The sequence below is a fragment of the Astatotilapia calliptera genome, chromosome 12 (genome assembly GCF_900246225.1).
Source record: "Astatotilapia calliptera chromosome 12, fAstCal1.2, whole genome shotgun sequence".
NCBI classification, from domain to species: Eukaryota; Metazoa; Chordata; class Actinopteri; order Cichliformes; family Cichlidae; genus Astatotilapia; species Astatotilapia calliptera.
The window spans coordinates 24951956-24965732 of NC_039313.1; the positions used below are offsets into that span (position 1 = coordinate 24951956).

Here is a 13777-nt window from a genome sequence, read left to right on the forward strand (position 1 = left end):
AGGATGGATCGAGGATTTCATGTTATTTACACCAAACTCCGACCCTACCATCTGGATGTTGCAGCAGAAATTGAGAACAAACAGTGAGGCAGTGTTTTTTCCAGTATTTTGTTCTTCAGTGTCAGTTCTTTGGCTAGTCGATTCAACCGCACCATGTTCAAGGTCACATAAATCATCTTTCTTCCCCATTCTGATGCTCAGTTTGACCTTATGCAGGTCATCTTGGCCATGTCTACATGCCTTAATGCAGCAGTCCCCAACCTTTTTTGAGCCACGGACCGGTTTATGTCCGACAATATTTTCACGGACCAGCCTTTAAGGTGTCGCGGACAAATACAACAAAATAAAACTAGTACCGGTACTGAAAAAAAGAAGATTTATTCATAACACACGTGAAAAGACCCAGGAAAACCGAGTAAACGATCAAAACGATAACAAAATAACGCTGAAAACCGATAAAATCCTGAAAACCATACATTTCACACCTGAGCCTCAACTCTCGCGGCCCGGTACCAAACGACTCACGGACCGATACCGGTCCGAGGCCCGGGGGTTGGGGACCGCTGCCTTAATGCACTGAGTTGCTGCCATGTGATTGGCAGATTAGACATTTGAGTTAATGAGCTGTTTCAATCTAGTATCACAAATGATTACGGCATTGAATGACGTATGTACAGTGACTGAAACTAGAAGGCTGCCAGTATAATCATGTCCCAGTGTTTCTGTTTACCATCTTAAATGTGACTTTAATACCAGAATCAGAACTACTTTATTAGACTTTTTTGTATTCTTTTGTCACTTAAGTAATTTCTCACTTACAGTACTATATGTGAAGCTTGTCCAGGGCTTTCATTTCTCACATACTGGGCACAAGGGCTGACTTTCAGGCAACACTTTCTCACCTTTTCAAAAGCTGACAGCAGAGTCGCAATATTTTGTGACACTGCAGGATCCCTCTGACTGTCAGTCTTCTACATCAAGCCTCTTAAATGACAACAAGCTGAAGTTCGTGACAAAACAAAGAGGCGAGAGAAAGCGCTGAGGGCTCGCCACAGACTCATATAAACCTCGAAAACTTATGGGGAAAGAAGTATAGCCTCTGTGAATTCTATGTAGAATTATTCAGTAGCTTAGAAGCAATAACAATGAAACAAAATAATTGTATTCTGCATGCATTTATCATTTATCCTTCACAACGTTGTGGAGAAATTTTGGTCCACTCTTCTTTGCAGCGTTGCTTCAGTTCATTGAGGTTTGCAGACGATTGTTTATGCACAGCTCTCTTGTGGTCATACTATAGCATTTTAGTTGGGTCGAGGTCTGAACTTTGCCAGATTTGTTGGTGTGATTGTGATCATTGTCCTGTTGCATGACCTAATTTTGGCCAACTTTAGTATTTGGACAGTTGGCCTCACATACAACACTTTGGTATAAAAATTTGTTCATGGTAAACTTGCTGTCAATTTCCCATGGCTGACAAACCCAATCATCACACCTCTACCACCGTGCTTGACAGATGGTATGAAGTGTTTGCGCTGACATCCTGTGTTAGGTTTTTGCTGCTTCAATTTCAGCAAGGCTGGCAAGATTCCCAACACGACTGACTGACATCCAGCCTCCATGAAACCATGACAGAGTCTCTACCATGTTTACCTGATGAAGGCTGTATCTCTCTACTGACCTCCTGTGTACAAATTGATGACAATTTCAATTGAAACCTTTTGGTCATCACTTACTCTTTAGCCATTTTCATCCTTAAGATTAGTTTCCTGACATCCACCTTTCCACTGACACCAGATGAGGCTTCAGTGAACAGTAGATGGATCAAATGAAGGGCCAGATGCATGTATTTGTGGGATTTTGAGATACTGCTCATCTGACGTAGATAGTTTTTTAGACCTGTTATTTCTGCTTTTATACTCCACTTGACCAGTTCCCTCAACTTTTTTAAAGACATACTGCACAGCATACCGAGCTTTGTCAGGTTAGGTGCAAAATACTGTTTTATGTTTGTCAGCCTGTGTTATGTCTGGCATTTAACTGAAGACAAGTCAACAAATTATGTGTTTTTGGGTGTAAGCTGCTAATAATGTTACACAATAATTAACATCCTTCTTATTTTATCAAGAACACTCCCAGCACTCCATCATTCACGTTCATATCAAGGTCAATTGTTTAGTCATATGTAATATAGTTTTATATGGGAAGGAACACTTTTAATCTTTATGCTATCTTCCAGATAAAGCCACTCTTTTTATCTGTGAATCAATAATGTGTCAAAATATAGAAAAAGTAACAGCGATAACAAAAAACTAAAGATGTTGTAGTTGTCTTCATTGCTGACCAGCATATCTCTCTCTAACTGAAATGCATCCAACAAAACACGAAGGAGGCAACTGCTGTTTCAGCTTGATAAAAACTGACCCAGAGGCAACACTTTTACACACAGTTTGCAAACCTGTATCGACAGTGAAACGACATTATTATCATTATCATTACTTCCTGAGTTATGACGTTTGATAACGGCCAGAAAAGGATTATTGCAAAACATCATGATGCAACTGTGAAGCAAACCTTAGACCTTCAGGATATGAAATGTCATCATTTCACCATTTCATTCTTTAAGAAGTTTGTGTCATACTTTGTCACACTTCACTTATCAGTTCTTGAGCAATGGCCAAACAAGGCCTTTGTCAAATCATGGTGACCCTTTTACAACCAAACCAAAATTAAAATCAGCTCATCAGTCCAAGGACATTTGTGTGGAATTAGAAGAAATTCCCTCATTCCTGAAATATTGTGTTCAAGAGTATAGCACAGACAAGCTGACAACATAACTCCTCCACACCGTGGCGGTTGCTGGCACGAGGCATAAAAATTGATGGTGTGAGCAGCTCCTCTGAATAGCACAAGCAGAGTTTGGCTGCCAGGAAAACCTGGCAAATATTCCTCATATCACAGGCTACTGCAGGATGCTCCTCATGCTGGACAGTCACAGGACTTGGACTCTTACCAACAGCCATGATTTAGAAGTACTAACAGGTGACACGCAGACAGGAGGAGCAAAAAGTGAGAATGCCTCGCATTGACATTAGGCAGAGCCTGCTGGGCAGCCAACAACCAAAATAAGTGATGTTTTTGTGTAATGCATATGAAAAGTAAGCTTGAGTTTATCCCACGCCTTGTTAAGGAAATACATCCTTTGTGTTCATGAGTTTAAACAGTTGTGAGGGCAGCATAGAAATGCACACATAAAGAAAAACACAACAACTGACTACTATCTATTTTTTTTACTTACGACCGGCCGTCAAGCTGCAGTTAGAACTGGACCACGTAGTTTATTATTGTACACCTGACAGGAGGGCTGTCGAATTCATGGCTGGCATTTTTTCAAATCTTACAGCATGTAAGCTAGTTTTTCTTTTTAGTTTCGTTTAACTGTAACAGCCTTGGCCTTCACGTTGTTACCAGTGTGTGACAAATAAGTCAGAAAGTGTTGGAGAACAACGGCAATCATCCCTTCGCAGATCCCTTAAATATATTTCAGATGCTAGCATTGAGCTTCCACTGCAAGCTAGCAGTTCTGTGATTGGCTGTTTATTAACACAAAAAGTAGTCTGATGTTCAGATTACTTTGGGATGATGTTTTCCATCCATTGCAGCCGCTCACGGACACCTGGCTTATCACTTAGATGCTGTTGAGGCAGCCGTCCCTTTTCAGCATTAGCGGTTTGTCGTGCCTCCACACTGCTAAAGGAAGGTCTTTCGTTTTTTTGTAAAGCAAGTGAAAAAGCTAAGTCTGAGGCAGAAAATCCCACACTGTCTTTGTGTATTCACTGAGTCTGATCAAGGGAGTTCTGAGTTTGGCTCGCCGCAACCGCTGGCAGCCCGAATTGCGTCACTGCAGCTCTGATCTCAGTCAAAAGATGTTTTCAGTAAATGTTAGACCATACGGTGTAGATCAAAGACACTCTATTGGTTACAGCAGGAACACTCTGTCCCTTTTCAACGTGACAGCTAGCTAGCACTTGGCAGATTCTCTGTGTTATGAAGCCGCACGGAAATTCTTCAACACAACAAACAGAACAAGACTCACTTTATTTATCATATTTTGGAGCAGCTCTATCTGCAACAGACTGGAAAGAGTTATTTATCTGGGAAATAAAAGCACCCAAGATGAGAGTGATGATACTTAAAGACACTGCTTCGACATGCTAGAACAAGATAAGAGATCAGCCCATAAATGGATCCAGGAGAGAGGCTCGTTTAATCAAATAATGCTGTGATCATGCATACGTCTTTATTAGCAGGAGCAGCAGCAGACAGACGGGCTGAAACAGACAACAGTTACTGATCTGACTGACCTCCTAGAGCGGGCTGATAAGCAACCAGTGCAGAGAGTGGCTGTAAAGCCACTTCCTTGATGAAAAAGTAAGATATCTGCTTTAGAAGTTCATGCGCTGGATTAGAAGGAGATGTGGAGATGCACTTTAGCTACCAACGCCAGTGGTTTCCAGGGGATGCACAGCCTGCTCATCACTATAATGCAATGAGGATAAAGAATCATGTGTACCGTTTCACAGGTAACCGCCAGTCAAACTAAACAAGCAACTTTTCACTCTGGTACCTTGTTGCAGACATCTGCCTCTATAAACAAAGCATGTTGTCAGATAAGTGATAAAAAACACGGGCAGATGACTTCATAATTAAAAACAGGCACGCTTTGATGGGATGGATGGCGAGGTGTCTGAGCGCATGTGAGAGTGAAGGAGCAGGGAAATGTGCGCGGTGTTATTATCCTTCCCTCCGCTCTGTCACCTTCCATCAGGAAAACGTTCCACCTCTCCCTCTGTTCCTCTTCTCTCCTCACCTCTGCCTGCTCCCCCCCCTCCCTCTCCACGGCGCTGCTGCTCCTGTTCCTTTCCTGCCAACACGCAAGTGGATTTCACCAAGCTCGGTGCACTGGAGAACCTGAGCACAGGGTCTACCAATAGGCTGAGCATCATTTTGCTGTTGCTATAAACATCCACTCGAAGTTTCATATACATGCACACTCATTTATGTATGATTCATCTCTTGCAAGTCGAAATACACCCAGTATGAGAATGTAGTATGACATCTTCTCACGCAGTGTGTCAGCTTGTGCACCGCTTTCTTCTTCAGGTAACTCTGTCTGCCTTGTTTCTATTTCTACCTGCTTCTTCTTCACATTTCGATACCAAATGTGCATTTTAGAGTCGCTGGACTCTCTGCTTATTTTCTTTCTTCTGACGCAAGTGGGATTTCACAGTCAGAGCTGATGCATACAGTACCTGACCTTTACCACGTACATCGCAGGGATCCTTTTTACAGCTTCCTCCCACAGACCACCAGAACAGTTCCCACACACACTTACTACTTACTAAACGACAATAAAGAAGAAAAAGGAAAAAAAAAGAAAACAACACACAAACGCGCCACCCTCTTTTCTGGTCTACAGCATAACAAGTGCTCGAGCACATTCACAGGTAGCATCCAAACCACAACTACTGCTGTTTGTCAGCTCAACACATAACAGAAGATGAGAGCTTTTGACTTGTGGCACTTTCAACCATAATTAGTCAGAGAGGGCATTTAGCCGAGGGAAATAGGGCAGAGAAGAAGAGGTTCTCACGCTCGTGAAACAAAAACAAACAAAGAGCTGCTCCATCAACACAGCAGCCAACAGCTGCTGATAGAGGTTATCTCTGCAGTCACACATGGGCCAGCTCACAACAGTGACTGCACACACACATGTGGCACGTATGCAGAAATGACCTGCACGCTGCTCTCTGTTGCAGTTCAAATTGATTTATTGTATTTATGTATTTTCTCAACTTTGTGAGAAAATATCAACATCATGACCTATTAAAGCAAGGGTGTCAAACATAAGGCTCGCGGACCCAACAGAGACTTCAATATGGCCCCACTCGACAGCTTTGGAAAATGTGAATGTGGGTATTTTAACTGTATTTCCCCAGGTTTTAAAGCTTTTCTTATTGATGAAGACCTTCCCCCGTGCAACAGATAAACAATTAAATAACAGAAACCTTCTTGTTTTTTTCACTACTATAGAAATATCTGTTTTTACAGCGTTTTTATCATTACATATATAATAATTACATGCCAAAGCTTCATCTAGTCCATCAACCTCACACTGTTTTCATATTTTTAATAAAAACAATGTATATAATTACAGCAAAGTTCAACAATTACTTACGTCAGATCAGTGGTCACAAAACTAACACACAGGACACTTATTATAAACCAGCCTTTATAGCCCCTTTGAATATAAAACAGAACAGAATACAACACACATAAAACCCCTTTTTCTTTTCCTTTCATTCACATACATCAGTCTCTGTGTTTGTGGACCATAAATGGACCCCATATGTATTTGAACTTGCCCTCCCTTAAGTAATTTCTTCTTTTCCAGCAGTACATTGATAGCATTTGTTTTGACAATTGTTTTCTTCTTGTAATTTGCAGACTGAGGTCCATTAGTGTCCTTTCATTCTTACTATATTTATATGTTTCTGAATATAAACCAAGAAGGCAAGACTTGGGATCTGGATAAACTGGTTTCATTTCCCATCACAGTCAGTACATCTTGCAAATTTTTTTTATTTCCATAAAAATCCATAATGCATCCAAACATAAAAACAGAATCTGCTCTTCCAGGTAGCTGCTGACTGACTACCTCGTACCAGACAAACTGAGATAGGGGAGTGGCTTCTCTTAAATATTTATGAACAACATAACAATGTTTACCAGATATTTAACCACTGGATTTTTGTTACGTATTTGTAGCATTATGTTTAAATATAAAGATGTGGAAAAAGGTTCCGATCTTGAGTTTCTCTTCCAGAGAAATTGATCATGATGGACCTCAGCTGTGGAGCCCAAGAATACAAAATAACAATATAACATGTCTTACCTCGTTTACTGAAGGGTAGATGTAACAAAGACAAATAGCCTGAACCTCCCCTATTGCGTATAAATGACACATTTTTTCATCCTCAGAAGAAAATCCACATTTTGTTGTAATGTAATGTAAGTATTGATTCTGTCAGTTGTAAATAACATTAATGATATCTGTTGATTTATTTAACAATGTCTTCCATAAGTGGCACACAGTTAGCATCAACAATATCCTCTAAGCTAGGTACAATCAGAGCTCGGAACTTGCTAACGCTGTATTTTAACTTCATTTTGTTATCATTACATTTGCTGTTACATCACACTTATTTCTTGCTATATAGCATGTTTTGAAACAGTGAGTTTTTTTTAATGCTGCTGTATTTAACATCTGAACAAACATACTAAAAAGTAAAGCTGACCAGACGTGCACAAGTTCAGCCACGGTCATGGTGGTGCACTGTTAGCTAAACCTTAACACTCTTTCAGGTCACAGAAACGCTGGAATCCATATCGCACATTCACAACAATCAGAGTCTAAATTCAGCCGAACAATCTTCAATACAAATCAGATCAATATTAGATTGACGATGTGAATTGAAATATTTACATTTTCATTGTTCTTCGCACTCAGCGGAGAAGAACAGATTTAAGTGACTTTATGGTGTTACAGAATTTTGGATGCATACTTAATAAGTGTGAATGTTTGTTGCTAAATGAGATTGAGGGATAGAGCACAAATGGTGATGATGAGGGTTTCTGGGTTATGTCACCTACATATGATCTTGATACATATAAAAAGGAAAAGTGCTTAAAATCCAAGCAGTGGCTGCAGTGTGAAATCCATCAGACAGGCCACAAGTGTTGGTATATGATGGAAATGCCAGATAAGCCCGTGTATTTTGCTGTGGGGGTGGCTGTAGTGAAAGGGGATCAGTCCACAGCAGTGTTTAGAGGTTTAAATGCCCCTCTGGGGAGGAAAACGGATCGATCCTTCTTGGCCGAGAGTCAATTCTCCCCCTGCCTTCAGCTGGATATCTATTCACACTATGCTTATATGAGCCTCTAAGGCTTCTCTTATACTATATCCATAAAGCATTGCTAGTCGGGATTTCACCACAGACTGGTGTTTTTCACCAGTAACTCTGCTGTTCTTTGCTAGTAACTATACTGAGATGAAATCCATGCCCTGTATGTTTTTGAGTGCCAATTAAATGCAGATGTTCTAAGGCTACTCCCTCCATAACCGGGCCATGCTTCGTCGTTTGCGGTGTCTGTGTTTTCTTGTCATGGCACTCTGATTAGAGAGAGTCATGGAGATAAAACATAGCTGCTGTCTCATTAGTTTGAGTAACTCGGCCTGGCTACCACCCACAGATCCTCCCAAACCCATGGGAGCAAAGGGCAGCCCTGCACAGCCTGCAGGGACGGGACCCAAACATCATAACAGGCAGAGGGCACCAATCACACAAGCAACAATTACTCACATGCAAAAACAGAAGCATTTATTCAGAAACACACACAGTGGATATCAATCATACTTAACCTTTTTTTACAACTCTTAGCAAAAAAGGAAACAGCCTCAGAGGGCAAGCTCACTGGCTCTGCGACAAAACGGGGTTTCCCCACAGGGACACTCCATAAGCCTGCAACAAAGCAAGTGGCTGAGGGTGACCTGCTGAGCTACAGCAAACATCCGATGTGAAACAAATGCATCACACTCAACGTTATAGCAAAACAAGCTCGTCGAGATCCCTCCACTCAAGCGGCGCTACAACAACATCGCAACAGCCTGGAAGCTAGGCCTCATGGGAGTTTGAATCGATGACGACGAAGGACAGAGGTGTGCCCGTGTGGAAGGACAGCAAAAGAGAGCGCAGAGGAGGACAAAGCGGAGGAGGCACCGAGCATCCAGACCTACTGTCCATCAGCCTCTGCCGTGACAGGTTTATCCCAGCCGAGGGGGAAGGTAACACGGTGAACAGCACAGTGAGGAGCGATAAACGTCAGGCCTAGCCCCCGTGTCGTGGTAATGGCTGACAAACGACTCAGTGGTTCATCTCACAGACACATGTGCAGCTCTGTGTTTTATCAAAGGGGGGGACGTCAACGAGAACAGCAGAAAAACAGGCAGCTGCTTGTACTACAACCTACCTGACAGCCATTCACAAATGGAGTTGTCCTCATAGTCAGCACAATCGACAAGAGCATGTTGGAACAGTAGAAAAATACTGATATACCAAGTTTGACTGACTATAAGATACATTATGCTAATATTAATATTTTTCTAGATACCCCAATCTACTTGCTGGTTTCTAAGCACTTTTTTTGTTACTATTTAGTTTAAAAGGGGCAAGCAGACCACAGACCACTGTGACCGCTGCCATATTCCTCTGCATTTATAGCCTGAACTACACCCATCTGTTGAAAGACACTTACACGGTTATTACTTAATGCATTTGCAAATTGGTCTGACCTTTTAGGAATTTGAGCTCTGTTCAATTCTATCTGTATTCCTCAGGGCGCTGCAGCTATTTATTAATGCTGATGAATCACGCACACTGATGACAAGTGACACAGTGCAGACCCGCGGACAGTGAAGTTACCTTCTGTACATCCTGCGAGAGTGTCCCTGCACTTCTCGTGTTACATAACACTTTCAAATACAGCAACTCCAGCCTCTAACTTAAGAGAGTGGAAGCTCTTGTCGTCAGACTTTTTAAAAAAAAGGAGTTTCAGAGCATCCTAACAAAGATGTCACAATAAATGGCTAATAGAGTTGTAATCAACCACAGCTGACTGTGAAGAATAATAATTGAGAAAGCTGCGATTTCTCCAAGGCTGCTCTTAACAGATGCCTACAACCTCCTCCCCCCCTTTGCTTCACACACACACTGGAACAAGCATGACGGGAATCCTCACAAAGAGAGAGTGTTGATCGTTGGTGGAGAATTACAAAAAAGCATCTGGGCTTATTTTAAAAGGTAGCAGTCATCTGAGAGAATTACTGCAAGCCAAACAAAGGCTGTGGTGGCTTGGATTTTACTCTAAAGCGACACGTAGTAACAGGAAAGGGGGGGGGGGGGGTCGGCATTTACTGTTAGCGCGTTATGGCCAGAGGCGATCGATCCCTCAGTCGAGATAATGTTGGCCTCATGCTGTCTCACAGAGCTCGCATTAAATGCAAAATTGAGGACAAAGTTTTGGATTGCACGCGCCGTAGTTCAAACATGGCGGGGTATCAATTGTCTAATAACTGTGAAACCAGATTGTTCCATTTTCTGTATGTAGGTGTGAAAACTTACAGAAACTGAAGTCATGTAGCAGCAGGATAAGAAATGACTTAGATCCTAACAACATACTGTAACTCGCTGAATTACAAACTGTTTAACACATGAATAACAAGACAGAGTGAGGTTTACACTGAACTGCATCTCATTTGTCTGATGGATGCACAACTGCTAAATCATGGTGACCTTTGGCAAGGTCATGGCATCCCAACAGCTGCATGAAGGCATTTCTGGCTCAATATGTAACTGCTACACTTTAATTGGCTCTATGCTTCACATTCATCTTGTGGCAGTGCCTCTTGGCTCTACCTGTGGCTCATATACACGAGCCTCAAAGCAATCGGGGCTCTCATTTACTCTCTTGGAATGACTGTGGAGTTTGTGTACCAAGCGCATTAAAGCTGGTTTGGCCCAGATTGGATAATATGACATCATCTGCTATGAGGACATCCTAAAATACCATATTATTTATCAGTAAACATGTATACAGTACATTGAGTCCATTGTTATGGTTAAATTTGTGTTATCTGTGCTTTCCTTGGCACCGGCATCTGTGTCATCTGTGCACACTCTTACCTGTGTCTTGTCGAAACTGGTGCATGGACTGCAGGTCGATGATGTAAGGAGAGAGCTGAGCATCCACCTGTCCTAGAACTACACTTCCCCGGGCATCCCCCTTCAGCACGTTTTCTATATGGTGGCAAACTGCTGCGGTGTAGGGCCTCCAGCGTCCATGTTCGTTCAGCCATTCCCAGACCACCACCCTGGCGAGGTTCTGAGGGGGGTACCCCAGCCCATTTACGGGCACCAGCAACCCGGATCCTGGACGAGCCATCTCCTCTGTGGTGTCTGCGCTTCGGCTGCTGGCAACGTCCTGTGCTAGAGCACCACTGCGACCCTGTCAGTCAGCTGACAAAGAGGGGCTTTTTCATCATTGCCAAACGGAAAAAAGCTTGAATCAGCGATTAGCGTGGCAGCCCCCAGTTATCTCATGCTGCTTTCAAGCAAACAGCTCCGCTGGAGTCATCGTCTACAGGTACTTTCTGACTTCTCCGTCTTTGATCATGCAAAAAGCAGCCTGCGTCCTCCTGTGTCTTGTCGCGTTTGAAGTGGCAGATGTTGATGCTGATGATGCTGATGATGTGATTTGCAGCTTTAGCAATCTCAGTCCTCCACAGCCAACCACAGCAGATCTGCAGCAGGTAGACAGGAGATACTCTCTAAACAGAAGACAAGGTGCACAGGCACACTGGCAAACAAAAGCTGTGATTTATCCTCTGAGTAAGCAGTCAGGCATTGTTTTAGAGGACCTGACACAAATCTAACCTGCTCCGTGCTGTAGCACAATAACCGGCCTGTGCCAATTCGTTTTGTTTACTTAAAATGTAGTGAAGAAATTTGTCTGGGGATTTTTGTTGTTGTTGTTTTGTTGGCAACAAAATAATTCTAATCAAGTGAGTGTTTCAGGAGCAGAGCACAAAAGGCCAGATGCTACTATAATTACAGCAGACAGAATATCACTCAGACATTTTTTTAATTATTATTTTTTGCATAAGAAGCTGTTCAGATGCAGTCAGTGCCATAGACTGCCTCTGTTGATTCAATTCTCAGTCTGTCTTAAGCCTCATATTGAATTTTCATTTATGGCATAAAAAACACGCTTGAATTAATAGCGGCGATACAGACCTGTAGGCTGCAGCTGTGGTGCCACACATCTGTCAGGTACAGGCTGCATTTTCACTGGATCCGGACGAAAATCAGATTATCAAAGGTGGAAGAGGAAGAAAGAAAAGAGGGGGGGAAAGCCCGAGGTAAAGCGCACCTTTTCACATCTGTGATTTCTACGTTTCCTTATCGCTAAACACCCCAAATCTTCCCCGAACCCACCTCCAGTAATCCGGTGTTTATTACAGAAAAGCGACACGTCGCGGTATTCCCGTGAATCCGCCACGGTCTCCACCAGCTTGTTGGTCCGCTGTGTAAAGTGAACGCATGCCCCAGTTGCACGGTTTTTCAGTGCAGAGCGAAGCCGCCGCTGCGCTGCTGTGCGCGCTCCTTTCCCCGTGACGCCAAACAGACAAACATCCACGCAGTACACGCACGATCCCCGCCTAACCCCAAATAATCATCGCAACAACAATAAATGTCCAAGCACACCTGTATGAAGAGCCCATATATATATATTTTTTATAAAATCAGTCAAAGTGTCAATAAAAAGGCGAAAAGATTTATACAACTTCCGGTCCCCAATTTCAAAATAAAACCCTTGCATGGGATAAGACTACAGTGAAGAAAGGGAAGCAGACCAGGTAATGTGGAAACAACAAAGCAATATATTAAGACACTATCGTACAATTGCTTATTAGTTTTTAAATTTATTTATATTTCATAAAACATACAGATCCAGCTCTATCTGGCATAGGGTTATACAAATCATACAAGATTGCACAGAAAGTCCCATGAACTTTTGTTTCAGGGTCAGCCATTAAAGACACGAATCTACAAATAATAAAGAGCAAGCTAGCGGCTAAAATTAATTTTTAAAAAATCGGTGGCTGTCTGGTGGTTGCATTTAATTTTTCACAGTCTGTGGTGGATTGCAACTTGTGCAAGTCATGGCTAAATGGTTGCCCACAGTTTAATGGTGTTTGGTGTTGCACACTCATGGCCGCTTTGGATCTCAAGACAATCTTTCTGCAAATATTCGCAGTCTGACTGGTAATGACTGCAAACACTCTCAGAGATCGATGAAGGTTTGTAAATATTAATTTATAAATGCAAACAGATGTTGCCATCAATCTCAATGAGTCTTTGCACGACTCAACTTACCTCCAGTTGTACTCTTCCTATAGAGCAGGAAGGCTGCTGAGCTCAAATGTAATAGTCTGATGTGAATTTGCTGTCTATGTAGACAGCAAATTTCAACAATTTGTCACAGTTATGAGAAACAGATTGCATGTCATTGACAACTTCACCTCTTTCAATCACACACTGACTCCGTCTTATGGCAACATCAATGGCAGACAAACATTTCTGGCAACAAAGTTTAAGCAAAATTTATGAAAAATCAGCAGAGTTATAGTAAATTGATTTATTTAATTATACATTTCCAGTTTTAATTGCGGATTTTTTTTCAATTATTGGTGAAACTAGATAACAATGGTAGAAAAACAAACAAACCCAAAATGACTCAATTACATGTGCAGTCTCTGAGATTGTTACATAACAACAAAAATATACACACAGATACACAAAAAGCGCTAGGCTGTTTAAAAATGCAAGTAATAAGAGTCAAATCCATTGACTTGTTGAGAACAGAGAGGCTAATTATTTAAATAAATAGTGTATAGAAAGTTCTATGGCTAATTAATATTAATCTTGTTGTTCATGATATCCACTGAGTCGCTTCGAAGCTTGTTAAATGGAACAGCAGCAGCATCTGCTGCCAAACTACTATTATTGCAATGGGAAGATTAAACAAAAATGTCAGAACACTTCTCAAAATAAATAATATAAAGATAATAGTTCTGCCTTTCTGGCTTTTATAATAA

At 41.8% G+C, this 13777-nt stretch overlaps 1 protein-coding gene across 2 annotated transcripts in view; it reads right to left on the minus strand.

Annotated features, from left to right (window-relative positions):
- Window positions 1-12429, minus strand: part of dtx1 (deltex 1, E3 ubiquitin ligase) — a 48137-nt gene extending 35708 nt beyond the window's left edge. For both annotated transcript variants that reach the window (XM_026187121.1, XM_026187120.1), the window contains exons 1-2: window positions 11913-12429; window positions 10803-11419 (exon numbers count right to left, since the gene is read on the minus strand). In XM_026187121.1, the coding sequence (XP_026042906.1) occupies window positions 10803-11061 (259 nt within the window). In that variant the 5' untranslated portion in view covers window positions 11062-11419; window positions 11913-12429. The remainder of the gene's footprint in view (window positions 1-10802; window positions 11420-11912) is intronic.
- Window positions 12430-13777: the final 1348 nt, after the last annotated feature.